At 47.0% G+C, this 15,404-nt stretch overlaps 1 protein-coding gene across 1 annotated transcript; it reads right to left on the bottom strand.

Annotated features, from left to right (window-relative positions):
- Window positions 1-407: 407 nt before the first annotated feature.
- On the bottom strand, window positions 408-15,048 carry LOC113879850 (myeloid-associated differentiation marker-like). The gene is made up of 2 exons (XM_027521675.1): window positions 14,025-15,048; window positions 408-2,032 (listed from the first exon to the last, which is right to left on the bottom strand). Exons 1-2 carry the CDS (start codon window positions 14,934-14,936, stop codon window positions 1,826-1,828), a joined length of 1,119 nt encoding a protein of 372 aa, XP_027377476.1. The 5' UTR covers window positions 14,937-15,048; the 3' UTR covers window positions 408-1,825.
- Between the last annotated feature and the right edge of the window lie 356 nt (window positions 15,049-15,404).

The raw sequence follows: 15,404 nt of genomic DNA, 5'->3' as shown, positions 1-15,404 counted from the left end.
CGTGGGAGGGGACCACCCTGAGGATGCTCCCAGGACTGGAGTGGGGCGGGGGGACAGAGTGGAGATGACTGGGGGGATCCCAGGGTCCCAGTGGCCCTGAGGCAGACAAATGACCCTTAACCCCCTGCAACAGGAGGGATGGAGCAGCCACCTTCATGAACCACCAGCCTTGGACAGTGAGCCCCTCAGGTAAGCCCACCCTGGGCAATTCTTTTACTAAAGCACCGAGGCATTGCCATGCTCCTGGGAAGTGAGAGCCTAGGTTTGGGCCCAATTTGATTCCGTAAAATAGTATAATATGGGATTCCTGCACCCAGACTGTGGAGGTCAATGCATAGTTGCTTTTATGGATAAAAAATTAATCAGTAGTCATTCTAAGGAAGGAATAGGAAATTTTATTCAAGCCAACCTGACAGTTACAACTGGGGACACAGTCTTCCCAAGGAACAAGCATCTATTTAATGGTTTCAGTGCTTTTCTGAGTATGAGAGAATGCAAGAAACTGGAATCATAAATATTTCTCCTGAAAATATTTATGTGAGTTTCAGTTTCACCAGTTTTCCTGGAGCACAGAGGACCTCATCCTTATCTTCACCCTGAATTCCTTTCAAGGTGGATTGTAAGTCAGTAACTGCAGTTGCTAGTGACTTGATTCTTGTTGAACTGGTGGTGGGTAACATTCTTTACTCACAATCTTGTTCCTTTTGGTCTTAAGTTCAACCAAAATTTAGGAGGCATTTTTCACCAATTTGTCTCCGGGTGCTAGGAATACTCATTCCCAGGTCAGCCAAGAATTTTACTGATAGACCACTCAAGTGCTATTTCTCATCTTGTCTTGGCAACAGTGGCCTAATCCCCTGAACCTCCTGTCTCAAGAGTCTGTCAAGCTCTAGAAAATGATCCCTTCCTGTTGTTTCTGCCCATATCTAATAAATGTAAATACACAAGTAATTTTTACTTCCCTAGAATTTCTGGTTACTATCAAAAACTGCTGTCAATCATAGAGAGAAGCCTTGTCCTTTCTCCCATATCTATAATGTTCTTTTTTTAAACCTTGATACAAAGATTTTAAAAAATAAAATAAAATTGACATACCCTAATTGATCTAAATTTTCTTAGAACTCAGAAAAACTGGGCAGATTTTTGTTCTCACACAAATCACCATCTCTGTGAGGTCTCCCCACAGTCTCCCCACTCCCAGCTTTCCCCAGAGCCTGGGGACATGGCCCAGCCCAAGACAGCTAGCAGTTGCACCCCCTAAACTCTTAACTTTCTGACCCCTAGCTCTTAAAAGGCCCCCACCAGCACCTGCATGACTCTATCTAAAGGTGTATGCCTGAGTGCCTGCTCAGTGTGTGGGTCTGTGTGTGGTCGTGTGTGTTTGTGTTCATACATGCCTTGACACCAAAAGCCCTTTAAAGTAACTGGTGGCTGTGAAGTCATTCCAAACCTTCTTCCTCTCCTGCTCTCAGCCAAGCCCAGCATCTTGCTTCAGCCTCTTAAGCAGTCCTGGCTCAGTAAGCATAGAGCCAGAGAACTCACCAGTCCAGCATAGGTCCAGGCCACGTCGGTGGCATAAACCACAGATGCAGGAGAATGCAGAGGCAGAGCTGGTGTGGTTCCAGATGATGCCTTAAGGCAAGACTGAAGGTAGATAAGGGGGTTACTGATGGAGGCTGAGAGGCAGTACTGGGTGACATAGCAGGCCCACGTGATGAGAAAGTTGTCCCAGGAGAGGCATAGGTGATACTGGAGCCCAAAAAAGTCAACTATGAGGATGAGGAGGGTCACGGTGAAGCAGAAGCACCAGATGAACATGGACCAATTACTTAGGTCTACCGTCCAAGTGCCCACTCTGGCCACCAGGGAGAAGGCCATGCAGAGGGAGAGCAGCTTCGGGAAGTGGAGGGAGTAGCCCATGATGGTCAGAGAGCCCAGGCCGGAGGATGGTCAGAAGGAGGATGTGATGGTCCTGCGGGTCACTGTTGGAGGACTGCACTTTGATCCTCTGGAACAGACACCTGAGAAAGATCTAGATTAAGAGCAGATTAAGTCAGACGCCTGGAAAAACCTCAGGGCCCTGTGAGGGCTGAGGCTCAGGATCTGTGGAGTTGGAACCAATGGCTCAGACACTCGGGTAACAGCACAGCAGCTCCAGAATGGTTCTCCCCACCCATCACCCTTGGCCTTGTCAGGAGACTTGTCTTATTCTGAACCTCACTGCTGGGTTGGGTCTGGCTTCAAACCGTGAACATTTTTAAATCTCTTTGTGTTTTGTACCATTATCTATACATTATCTATACAGTCCATGGAATTCTTCCAGGCCAGAATACTGGAGTGGGTAGCCTGTCCCTTCTTCAGGGGATCTTCCCAACCCAGGGATTGAACCCAGGTCTCCCACATTGCAGGCGGATTCTTTACCAGCTGAGCCACAAGGGAAGCCCCCAAGTATACTGGAGTGGGTAGCCTATCCCTTCTCCAGTGGATCTTCCCGACCCAAGAATCGAGCTGGGGTCTCCTGCATTGCAGATGGATTCTTTACCAACTGAGCTATGAGGGAAGAATACTTTTAAAAAAAGGTTCCTTAGAAAATTTGACCTGAACAGACAGTAGACACTTCATGGTTTTTATTATTTTACTTAGTGTGAATACTTAAAAGTTCAGTGACAGAAACACTAATGTGTATGATTATAAGGTGCTGGCCTCCCAGTGGGCCCCGCCAGGTGTGGGGGAGGGGCACCAGCTATCAGGGATGCCGGCAAAGTCTTGCTGTCTGTCTGCAAATTTGTTCCCAACTTAACCTCCATGAAGTAAGCCTGTGATATATACTTATGGTTAAATGACAAGTTTGGATCCATTGAATGGCATAGAGTGAGTTTTTGGGGAAGGAGAGCCATGGGGGTTCCTGCTGTGTGACCCTGGGTAAGGCCTGTGCCCTCTCTGGGCCTCAGTTTCCCCACCTGGAAAGCAGCAGCTTTGCCTGAGCCACCCAGCAGCCCCTCCTCCACTCTAATCTGTGAGCCTGGACATGGTGACCCCGTCAGAGCACAGGCTGGATGTGGCTGAGCCCTGCCTGCCCAGCAGCCAGGCGTGTGGACTGGAAGACAGGGAGCTGGGAAGGTCATGGCTGGGACAGAGGAAGGAGGAGGAGGTGCAAGAAGGGCAGAGAAGGAGGAAGCTAGTAGGAAAGACACTCAGAGTGACAAGGAAGTTGAGGGTCTATCCGAGGACCTGTAACATGGTGCACTCAGTCATGCCAGCTACCTGTTCCCTTACCCATCCCCCTCACAGAGGACCCAGAAGGCCCTGCCCCACTCTGGACATAAGCACATGCAAGCTTGATTTGCTCCATATCAGAGACTGCAAACCAGTTGTACTGGAGGTGGCCCATAGGTGTGTTAAGTTTTCCTTCACAGTGTAAAGTATTATTTCTTCACTAAGTGTTTGGTAGCTGCAGTGTTTTAATTTCACATGAAAATCCACATTTCCAGCTCCTTTTGAAGCCTCAGGAGATCTGGTGTCACTGGGCTGTATTCCCTCAGGAAGGCAAGTAGATGGAGCTGAGCAGCTGCTATGCCATTTATATTGTTTTCCACTCTCATCTCAGTTTAATGTTTTCTCTATTTTCTTCTTCTTATGTATAATGGACATAAAGCAGGACCGTGATCATCTCCCATGTGCCCCTTTCCCCTCTTGGGCGTGGCCAGGCTTCCTGCCTGCTCACAGGAGTGTCCACCTCCCCATCCAGGAAGCACCCAGGTCCTCAACCTCATGGACAGCCTTCAACACATTTCACAGGCTCTGAAATCATATGTAGACATGTGTGTACATACATGTACATGTGTCTGTAGGGCATATCTGTATTTTTTTTCCTGTTTTATAAACATGAGATTTTGTCATCACACAATATCTTGTTTTTCTACCACCCCCGACAGTTGCAGCTGGTCCTCTGCAGGCTCCTTCGTCCTCTCCATCCCCTTTACTTATTTCCTTCCCTCCTGGCTCCTATGGGTGTTTGGACTGACTCACTTGTCTAGGTCAGTGGATCCTCCCCTGTGAGTCTCAGACACAGGGAGGACCCAGGATATGACAAGGGGTCTTGGAATCTATGTGACTATCATGCTCTAGAACAGGAGGTCAGAATCCATTTCTGGAAACTTAGAAAAAGATATGACAAAGACTCTATTTTTTACTTCTGAGTATTCATCTTGGTTTCCTTTAACTATATCCAAAAAACTATTACTATTTTGATTGCTTAAAACAACAGAAATTTATGTCCCATAGTTCTGGAAGCCAGAAACCTAAAGCCAAGTTTTCAGCAGGGCTGTGCTGTCTCTGATGCTCCAGGAGGGTCATTCCTCTGTTCTTTTAGCTTCTGCAGGCCCCTTAGCTTGGGCTTCCCTGGTGTCTCAGACGGAAGAGTCCGCCTGCAATGTGGGAGACCTGGTTTCGATCCCTGGGTTGGGAAGATCCCCTGGAGAAGGGAACGGCTATCCACTCCTGTATTCTGGCCTGAGAATTCTATGGACAGAGGAGCCTGGCAGGCTACAGTCCACAGTTGGACAGGACTGAGCGACTTTCACTTTCACTGGCTTGTGGCACTAGTGGTAAAGAACCAGCCTGCCAGTGCAGGGGACATAAGAGAACTGGGTTCAATTCCTGGGGCAGGAAGATCCCCTCTAGAAGGGCACAGCAACGCCCTCCAGTATTCTTGCCTGGAGAATTCCATGAACAGAGGAGCCTGGTGGTCTACGGCCCATAGGGTTGCAAAGAGTCAGACACAACTGAAGCAACTTAGCATGCACACATGCACAAAGAGAAAACAGGGGAAAAGAGAGTTATTGGAGTGGGGTGGGCAAGGCTGCTGTCTTCGGTGGGTGGATGCTGGGAGCCGGTGAGGCATTCCACTCATGACAAAGGTCATGAGGAAGGAGGCTCGGCATACGCAAAGGCGGGATCGAGCCTCAGGAGTCCCCCCGGATATTCTTGAGCATCTACCCCCCAAAAAACCAGAGTCTGCCTACTTTATTGCTTTGTGCTCTCACCTCTGACTTTACTGGGGGCTGTCCCCCACCACCATCTCGCTCTCTCTGTCAAAGAGTTAACTTACAGCTCCAATTAATAAAGTTCCTGGGCAATTAGGAGTGTTTAAATCCAAACCCCTCAGATGGCTCTCTAACTCACCTGACAAGTTTACCCGGACTCCTACAGCTATACATACGATTGTTTACAGTCTCCCAGCCTCGAGAGGCACGGAAGCTTAAGATATTCAAATAGCTTAGAACCTCTCAGAGAGTTAGAAACTGTCAGAATAAACTAGTAAAAGATTTCATTGATGAGCCAATGCTTGCTGCCAAGTTTTCACATCCCCTGAATTGTATCCTTGAATGTGTATTAATTAATAGTTGGTATGTAGAAAAAAAAGTAGTGGCCTTGGTGTTAGTAACTTTAGACCCTTAAGGTAATAAATTCTTTCCTTTGTTGTAAACCCATTACACATCCGCCGTATAGGAATGCAATTTTATCTTCGGAAGATGGCGCCAAACCTTAAAATAATTACTCTTAGAGAAAGTAAGTCTTTGTTGTTAAGTCCTTGTCAAGAGTCATAAAATGTTAATAGGCCTTCTGGCCAGAAGATGATGTAAATCACCTAAAGCATTTGTATGCGATAAATATGCAGGAAAGAAACTCTGGTTTTTGATAAGGATCAAAAACTGCTGACTTTGCATCCCCTATTATCCTCTATGTGTAACTTAGGGTATATAAGCCCCTGTTGAAAATAAAGCTACGTGCCTTGCTCACCAACGTTTGGTCTCCCCATGTAATTCTTCCCTTTAACTTCCAGCTGAGTCTCCATCTGGAGCACGGAACCCACCATGTTTACTAATTATGCCTGGGCTTCTAAGATCCGACCGGGTAGGCCTCAGTGTCTCCTCTCCTTCGGGAGAACGGAAGGACGCCCGCGGCCTACGTAAGTGGTGCAAACTTCTTGTCTTGAAGTTTTATTGGTCTCTCGCGTAAACCAAGCTACTCAGCTTCTTTTCTCCACTGAATTTTCCTACTGAGCTATCCTCATTCTATTACTCTTTATATCTTTGATAAATATGTAAATAGTCGCCGACGCCGTCTCCCCTTCGAATACCCTGGATCAGCTGGGGCTGGACCTCGGCAGGTGGAGATCAAGATGCTTGATGGATGTGACGTATAAGAAGATACTGAATGAAGTGAACAGGTTCTATGATGACGACTCCCCAGTTCCTGCCTCCGGAGCTGATCTCTCTTGGATCCACAGTCACACCCAACCGCCTCCTGATCTCTTCCTCTGGATGTTTCAGGACACGTCACACTCAACACGTCCAGTCCCACCTTTCAATCCCCCACCCCCAACATATACTGATCCTTCCTCCTCTTTCCCATCTCAGTCACTGGCACCACCTTCACAGATGCTCTTCACAAAATACTTGTGAACCCACCTACTCTTCTTCATCTCTAAAGACACCTTCTTCATCCCCAGATCCATCCATCCCCTCACCTGCAGCTTCTAGTTGATTCCTCTATTTCCATTCTTCCCTCAATGTCTGCTTGGACTGAACTCAAACTAAAACACCTTTGAAGGCTTTTCTTCACTCTCTTGGGATGAAACACAAACTCTAAAACATCACCTCCAAAGCCCTGCAAGCTCAGACCCCTTTCTACCTCTCCAGCTGCCTGAGTCCAGCTCCAGCAGCCAGGGAATCAGCTTGAAGGGATGAGTGGTGTCGGTGGAGAATGATGTAGCCTCTGACTCGAGGTACAGGCCTACATGTTTATTTCAAGCTTCAGGTTCTCTTTTATACTTTTTCAAAAGCATCAGGTAAGAGGTTTGACATTTGCAGTTCCCCCTCACCCAGATTATTGTCTCATTGCTGCCCTTCAAACAGAGTTCCTGCTTCAGCGATTCTCTCAGAATCGTGTCTACTTGTGTTTACATTGTAACTCATGCTTATGTCTGGGCTGCATACCACATTCCTCAGTTTATTTCTTATCTTTCTAAATCCTGCTTGCCCCTAGTATCTTAAGCTCACTATCTCCTAAAAAGGCTTCTAGCTATTCTTAATTATTCCTAAACCCTAAGCTCAGTAAACTTCCTTTGCCATAAACATTTCCCTCACAAACAGATCTCAGATACCAATCCTTCCCATGGCCTCAAGCTGTGGCCTACGTGCTCATCCTGGAACAATCTTCGTAAAGATCCTTGAACAAATGTCAATGGTTACTTTATAGATTATTTTTCTGGGCACAACTACAGAAGGCTTTGTGCTTTCTCATGTTTCTCTCAAGAACAATAAGCACCTTAACATTCTTTCCAGATAACTCAACTGAAGAAAGGAAGAAACAAGTCAGAATCACAAGAGCTGACTCCTTCATCCCGGGTCTGTGCCTGCGGAATGAAGAGATGGGGCTGGGGCTGTGCCTCCATTTTGTCAGTAATGCCTAACGCGGCTCCCGACATCCAGCCTCCTCACCTCCCTCCTTTTGAGAGAGTCTGAGCCACTGAGAATGTTTTCCAGTTCCTCTTGGTCATCTCAGAGCCTTTTCCCTGACATGTCTACACACCTCCAACCCTGAACTGAGACCAGAGCTCAGCCTGGCACATGGTAGTCTTGTGCTCAGTCAATGCCACTCTAAGCTTCAGTTTCCTCATCCAAGGAATGGTTATAGCACCTGCTTTTGGACATGACAAATCCTAATTACATCCTGTAAAGAATATCATTGACAACTTAAGCAGAGAACAACTGTCCTAGAAGCCTGCTGGGTAGCTTGGAGAATTATTAGGGAGAAACCAGGCTTAGACCAGGCTTAGATGAGGAAGGGAAGGAGGGGTGCTGGGCAGCCATAGCCTAGGGCAGTTGGTCCAGGCACTGTGGCCACTGGAAGCAGACAGCGGGTGCTACTGCTTCCAGTATTCCAGCTATTCCTACTGCAGGCCCCGCAGAAGGAGTTCTGATCTGACCTGTGTCTGTGTGTCACCTACTACTTATGTGTGTGTCCAGACACCACTTGAGGGGAAAATCAGCTATTTATCTGGCCTCTTAAGTTTCTTATGTGTCTGAGGCCTAGTCTCTCACCAAGACTTACATGATGAGGACATCTTTAAATACTGTCTCAGGTTCTCAGTTGTCCCCTCCCTGGAGACATCCTTCATGCAAGGACTTGGGGTTGTTAGGAGGAATATATGAGATAAAACATGTCTGGTAATTCTCAAACATCTCCCCTAAAGGCAGAAGAGTTGGAATGTATCTTGATTGGGAGGTCTAGCCTAGAGTCTGATCCTGTAAGCTCCTGTAATATTTGTTCCACAAATACCTCAATGTGCCATGCTCTCTTCTCAGCATTGGTAATACTTTAGTAGACTCACCCAGCAGTGAGTGCCCTCCTCAGGGGGATGGGGCAGGTTTGTGCAGAATGAGGGTGGATGGGGCAGAATCCCAGTTTGGAGGATGCTGCTGCCACATTTGTCACAAACAGTGTGAGGCCGTGAGCAGACAGCCAGCCTGGTGAAAGGACACCTGGTCCTGACTCTGACTCTGCCACACACAGGGTGACTCTGGACAAGTCCTGTCCCTCCCTGGGGTCCAGCTGCTCCTCCTCTATGATGAGAGGGTTGGACTAAGCAGAGGACATTTACACTCTCTTTTGAGCTCCACAGTGAGGGACTGGACCAGGCTTGGAATTGTGACAAATGACCCTTAATCCCCCAACAGGAGGGATGGAGAAGCCACCCTCATGAACCATGAGGCTTGGACAGTGAGCCCCTCAGGTGAGCCCACCCTGGGCATTTCTTCTACTAAAGCAGAGAGGCATTTCCATCCTCCTGGGAAGTGAGATCCCAGGGCTGTGTTCAATTTGATTCAGGAAAAGATCATGAGTTTCCTGCATTTAACTTGTGGAGGTAAACACATACTTTCTTTTGTGGATGAAAAACTAATAATCAATCTATTAGGAAAATAGATGGAAAATTTATTTCAAGCCAACCTGAAGATTGCAACTGGGGAGAGAGTCTCTCTGTCTGTTCCCAGGATGTAAGAGGGGGAGGACAATGCCTATATGACTTGGGGGAGGGGACATGGCAACCAGCACACAGCTTGGTAGAAGGTTACTTCACTCAGGAGGAACAGATATCTTAGTTAATGCTTTTAGTGCTTTTCTAAGTATGGCAAGATGCAAGAAACTGGGCTCATGAAAATTTTTCCTGGAGATATCTAAATATCTGAGGGCCGGTTCTGTCAGTTTTCTCAGAATACTGAGTGCCTCAGCCTGATCTTCACTCTGAATTCCTTCCAGGATTGATTTTAAGTCAAGGACTGCAGTGGTTAATGACTTAATTCTTGTAGAACTGGGTGGTGGGCAACATTTTTATATCACAGTCCCTTGCCTTTTGGTCTTGATTTCAACCAAGGTTTGGGAGACATTCATAACCGGTTTGTCCCAGGACACCAGGTATGCATTCCCAGGTCAGGAGAAGATTTTGTTGGTAGGCCTCACCTAGTCCTGTTAATAGTAACCTCAGTCCTCTGAACCACCTGTTTTACTAGTTTGTCAGATTCCAGCAAATATTCCCCCCTGTTGCTTCTTCCCCTCTCCAGAGTCATACTGTTACAACAATGGATCTTACAGTACTATACTTTAGGTCAATCATTTCAAGTCATCATTATTTCTATCTGAGGCTCAATCACATATTTTTTTTAAAGCAGGAAGGAATTATCTTAGGAAAAGCACAGAACACAAATAATATGGCCTATGACATTAACCCAGTCATAAGTAAGTAAGGATGTCTTCTAAGGAGTTACATGATTGGGGCCTGAAGAAGAAAATTTATCTTTATGGTGGAGCAAGTAGTTTTGCCCTTGAGGAAGTCAGGTTAACGCATAATGCAGATAGATGCACACTGCACACCAGAGGGGAGAGAGGAGGCCCAAAGAGCAAACTAAAAATTTTGTCTAAATTTTTATTGTCTTGCCTTAAAATAGGGAAATTACTACATCTTACCATTTTTTCGCCACAGGGATCACCTCCTGGGAGCCCTCCCCATCCACCCTATCTGCCTGTGGGTGAAGATCACACACTTCATTCCAGTACAGGATTAAGGGGCAGCAGTGGGGGGCCTTCCCCTGCACCCCCCCCCCCCCCCGCCACAGCTCTGCTTGCCTGGCCCCTGTGGCCCTGCTGACGCCAGGATGCTGGGTTCTGTGGGTTTGTGGTTGGGAGCAGGAGACTTTGGGACCATCACAGCCACTAGTTACTGCAGACAGCTGCTGGTCTCAGTGTGCTCATGCCCAGGAACACACACACTGAGCATGCACACAGGCACATATCTTTATAGAGGGGTCTCCAGGTGCTATCATGGCCCCTTTAAGAGCTAGGGGACAGAACGCTGGGCATTGGGGTGGGACCCAACCACTAGATCTGCAGCACTGAGCCAAGCCCTTAGGTTCTGGCTAATATGGAAATTGGGAGACAGTGGGACAGGTTTACAGAGATGGTGGTTTGGGTGAGAATGGAAGTCTGTTCAGTTGCTTCAGAACTCTAGGCAAATTTGGGTCAATTAGATTGTTGATTTTGTTTTTGTTTTTTACTTTTATCTTTCTATTTATATTTTTTAAAAAGACATTATGGATGAAGGAGAAGGAACAAGCCTTCTCGCTATGATTCAAAGCAGGGACTGTTGGGACCAAGCAACTCCAGGTAATTCTTTAAATTTATATACATTTATGTAGATCATGTTATACATGAGTCCCAGAGAAGCATGTAGGAGCAGCAGAAAGCAACTGGCACACGGAAACTTGCTTGTGTAACATAGTCAGGCACTGGAATTATGTTTACTTTTGTAGCAATAATATCCACCCACCCAACCCACCTGCCAATTGAAAAAGGGTTGAAAGACACTTCCCTTTAAGAATAAGGTCACATAGTAATTTGGCCCTTGATCAAAAAGAAAAAGATGAAATGAAAATGATGAAAAAAGATGAAAATGAAAGAAGAGAGTGAAAAAGTTGGCTTAAAGCTCAGCATTCAGAAAACTAAGGTCTGGTCCCATCACTTCATAGCAAATAGATGGGGAAACAATGGAAACGGTGACAGACTTTATTTTTCTGGGCTCCAAAATCACTGCAAATGGTGACTACAGCCATGATGTTAAAAGACGCTTACTCCTTGGAAGGAAAGTTATGACCAACCTAGACAGCATATTAAAGAGCAGAGACATTACTTTGCCAACAAAGATCCATCTAGTCAAGGCTATAATTTTTCCAGTGGTCATGTATGGATGTGAGAGTTGGACTATAAAGAAAGCTGAACGCAGAAGAATTGCTGCTTTTGAACTGTGGTGTTGGAGGAGACTCTTGAGAGTCCCTTGGACTGCAAGGAGATCCAACCAGTCAGTCTTAAAGGAAATCAGTCCTGAATATTCATTGGAAGGACTGATGTTGAAGCTGAAACTCCAATACTTTGGCCACCTGATGTGAAGAGCTGACTCATTGGAAAAGACCCTGATGCTGGGAAAGATTGAGGGCAGGAGGAGAAGGGGACGACAGAGGATGAGGTGGTTGGATGGCATCACTGACTCGATGGACATGGGTTTGGATATACTCCGGGAGTTGGTGATGGACAGGGAGGCGTGGTGTGCTGCAGTTCATGGGGTCTCAAAGAGTCGGACACAACTGAGCGACTGAACTGAACTGAACTGAGTGTGAAATGGAGTATTTCCTGCCATATCAATAAACAGGATGTCACAGTCTTCCAGCCCTCTAAACGTGAATTTCTGAGCCCAGGAAGAACAATGCCTGCTGTCCAGCAGCTACTGAGTTGGCAACATGAGCTGCTGCCACTCCCTACCATGAACAAAGAACTAAGGATGTGAGTAATCAAATCTCTGGATGCTGGCCCAAGACAGCTGAGATGCAAATGAAAGGAATGATTTTAGTAAGCTCAGACTCTTGCATCTTCTCACAGAAAAGTGTTAAATTCTTTAACTAGAGAGATCTGGATTTCCTTAATTAGCAATAATTCTTTGATGTTTAGATTACCTCCTCCTTGTTACAAGCTTCTATATAATCTGACTCCTGCCCACCTCCCAACCCCGCCTCCTCAAAACATATCTCTCAGGGTCACTTGAGATGCTGGCTGCCGGGCTTGAAGTCCTAAAAACTCCCATCAAATAAAACATAACTCTCATCTTCTAGGTTGTGACTACTTTTTAAAGTTGATACTAGCTAACATCAGCTTTAAATGGCTATTTTTCTTTAAGCGGCAAGGTCCATGTTCTTCTGCCTGCAGAGGCAGGATATGCAGTTTTTAGCTCTGAGGCTGTCACATCCCTGCCCCTCTAAAATACTTCAGAGGTTGTCTTCAAGAAACTGCAGTTCTTTTCCAGTTCAATTTTTGACTCCCCCTAGTGTAATTGGAATGGAAGCCATCTACCTCTTGCTAGCTTTAAGATGAGGTCTAGGCAGAGGGTTATAGTGAGCCCACAAAATTCTGGAGCCAATCTCAGGTGGGACTGAGCAACAGGCAGGGCCTCTGGATCCAGGGTCTCTGCTTTAAGCTTGTAACTCACTGAAAGCTATTGACCTCTGGAGTTTTTTCTTTTAACTGAAAGGGGAAGTGCACTGTACAAGGCCCTATCCTGAGAGAAAGGGGGTCAAATCCTTAGCTACCTGCACATACACCAAACACACACAGCAACTAAGGCACCGTCAGGGAGACAGACACCCTTTGGCAACGAGGCCCCTCTGGAGGCCCAGGGTGTGAACAGCTGCACAGAGGGCTGTGTGCTGTGGAGTCAGCACCTTAGGAGGTGGGAAGGGTGGTGGACAGAGAAGGAAGGAGTCTCGGGTCCTGATAGTGAAGGAGGAAACAGACAGAACGGGCTGCATCTTGAAAGCAGGACTCCATCTTGGGCCGGACTGTGGACTTTGAGCCCAGTATCTATGGAAACAACATACCAACTGGAAAACCAGACCCCATCCCCACCCCTTCACCCCCCATGGAAGAACCCCAGGGCTCGTACTTAGACTCTCCCTCGCCTAAAAGAATACCGTAATTATCTGTGTAAACCAATAGAATCATAAATTCTATTATGCTTACTGGAATATAACCACAGGCCTATTGATAACGGTCCTCTGTTAACTACCTAGGCCTAAGGCATCTGAGGAGAAGGCAATGGCACCCACTCCACTACTCTTGCCTGGAAAATCCCATGGATGGAGGAGCCTGGTAGGCAGCAGTCCATGGGGTCACAAAGGGTAAGACACGACTGAGCGACTTCACTTTCACTTTTCACTTTCATCCATTGGAGAAGGAAATGGCAACCCACTCCAGTGTTCTTGCCTGGAGAATCCCAGGGACAGGGGAGCCTGGTGGGCTGCCGTCTATGGGGTCGCACAGAGTTGGACACGACTGAAGTGACTTAGCAGGAGCAGCAAGGCATCTGAATCATGGGTCATCTTTGACTGTATCTTTCTTTTCCTTTGTTCAGACTAGTTTCAGGGAATTTGGGGAGGTGGGTTTGGGCATGTACACTTAAGGTATATAAAGTTTTCACAAAAACTGGTCCAGGTCCTTGACTAAGAGGAGACTCTGCCTTGGGCCCACCAGTGTAATAAACTGTACTCCACTATCTGCATTATCCTTCTGAGTGAGTTTGTTTCCTGGAACGCATGGTTATGACAATAGATCCAAAGAAGGAAAATGTCCTGGTCTGGAAACAGGAGATGAGAAAACCAAGAATAACTGAAAGAGGGCCAAAAAGCAGAAAATGTAGGAAAGGTGAGAGAAGCAAGAGAAAGAGGTAAAACAGAATGTGGGCAAACATGCAAGACAGGATGGAGACAGAGCAGAAGGAGAGAAGGAAACAGAAAAGAGAGTGAGATGAACGGGGGAGGATGTGAGGAGGGAGAGAGGAGCCAGGAAGAGGGCATCAGAGGAGGCAGAGCTCGGTAAGAAGAGGGAATCTGGAGCCCCTGGGTAGAGCCTCGGTCACTGACCACAGTCAAGATCATCAGGTCCACCACGTAAATCAGCAGGTTGATGGCTGTCAGGATGGCCACAGCAAGTCGTTGGTCCCAGACGCACACGTAGGAGGTGCGCTCATCAATGCACCTCAACTCTTTGGAACGCTGGGGCTGCCCACCGAACTGCCCATTGAACTGGTAGAGAGGCCAGAGGACCAGAGCAGTGGTGTAGAGGAGGATGGAGAGCACAGACTGCCCAAACCCCAAACAGGAGTAGGGCAGACTCTTGTCACAGTCACACCGGTGCCACAACATAGCCACAGCCCCCAGGATGAAGCAGATGCAATACACGGCCACACACCACACCAGGGCTGGCTGGTGCTCATACGGGTAGGTGTTGCTGAGGAAGGCGAAGATGACACATGCCACGAAGATCTCCAGCCTCTTGAGCAGGCCTAGCAAAGAGTAGAAGGACTTGCCAGTCTGGGCACAGGTCCAGACCACTTCGATAGCATAAGCCACAGAAGTGATGCAGGAGAATGCAGTGGCAGCAATAACATGGTGTTGGGGGGAGCCATCGGGAAAAATCTGAAGGTAGATGATGGGGTAAGTGATGGAGGCAGAGAGGCAGAAAAGGGTGCAGTAGCAGGCAGAGGTGATGAGAAATCTATCCCAGGAGAAGTGAAGTTTATCCTGGAGTGCACATAACTCAGCTATGAGGGTAAGGAGGGTCATGGCGAAGCAGGAGTACCAGACAAACATGGACCAGTTACTTATGAGCACACTCCAAGTGCTCTCCCTGGTCACCAAGAAGAAGGCCATGCAGGTGGAGAGCAGCTGCAGGAAGTGGAGGAAGTAGCTCTTGTTGGTCACAGAGTCCAAGCCTGAGGACAATGACGCGGATGTCATGATGGTCATGTGGGTCTCTGTCAATGGAATGGCCATGGTCCTTGCAAAGGACTCACCAGGTAAAGATCCAGCTCTGGAAGTGGATTAAGTCAGATGCCTAGAAAAGGCTCAGGGCCCTGTGACAGCTGAGGCTCAGCATCTGTGGAGTTTGAACCAATGGTTCAGACACCTGGGTAACCGCACAGCTGTTCCAGAATGGTTCTCCCCACCCATCACCGTTGACCTTGTCAGGCTTGGCTTATCCCAACCTTACAGCTGGGCTGGATCTGGCGTCAGACCATAAACATTACTTATCTCTTTCAGCTTTTGCCATTACTATCAGAGACACAAGGTAGAATTGTCCTTATCTGTAACTCCAATCTCCAAGGCTCTGAAAATTATACAAGTTTTAAAAAATTTATTTCATAAGAATATTTGGCCTGAATGGACATGAGACAATTTATGGTCTTTATTTCACTTAGTGCAAAAATTCAAAAGTTCAATTGCAAAAACACTAACATATTT

This window comes from Bos indicus x Bos taurus, chromosome 21 (assembly GCF_003369695.1).
Source record: "Bos indicus x Bos taurus breed Angus x Brahman F1 hybrid chromosome 21, Bos_hybrid_MaternalHap_v2.0, whole genome shotgun sequence".
Lineage (NCBI taxonomy): Eukaryota > Metazoa > Chordata > Mammalia > Artiodactyla > Bovidae > Bos > Bos indicus x Bos taurus.
The sequence above is the reverse complement of the archived record's forward strand: the minus strand, read 5'-3'. Positions and strand labels throughout refer to the sequence as shown.

Bases quoted from the DNA above. Each gene is read 5' to 3' on its own strand.
- LOC113879850 (XM_027521675.1), bottom strand. From the start codon at position 14,936: ATGGCCATTCCATTGACAGAGACCCACATGACCATCATGACATCCGCG. The intron at 2,033-14,024 runs GTCAGTGACCGA...CTCTTAATCTAG, and splicing joins ACCTGATGATCTTGACTGTG to ATCTTTCTCAGGTGTCTGTT.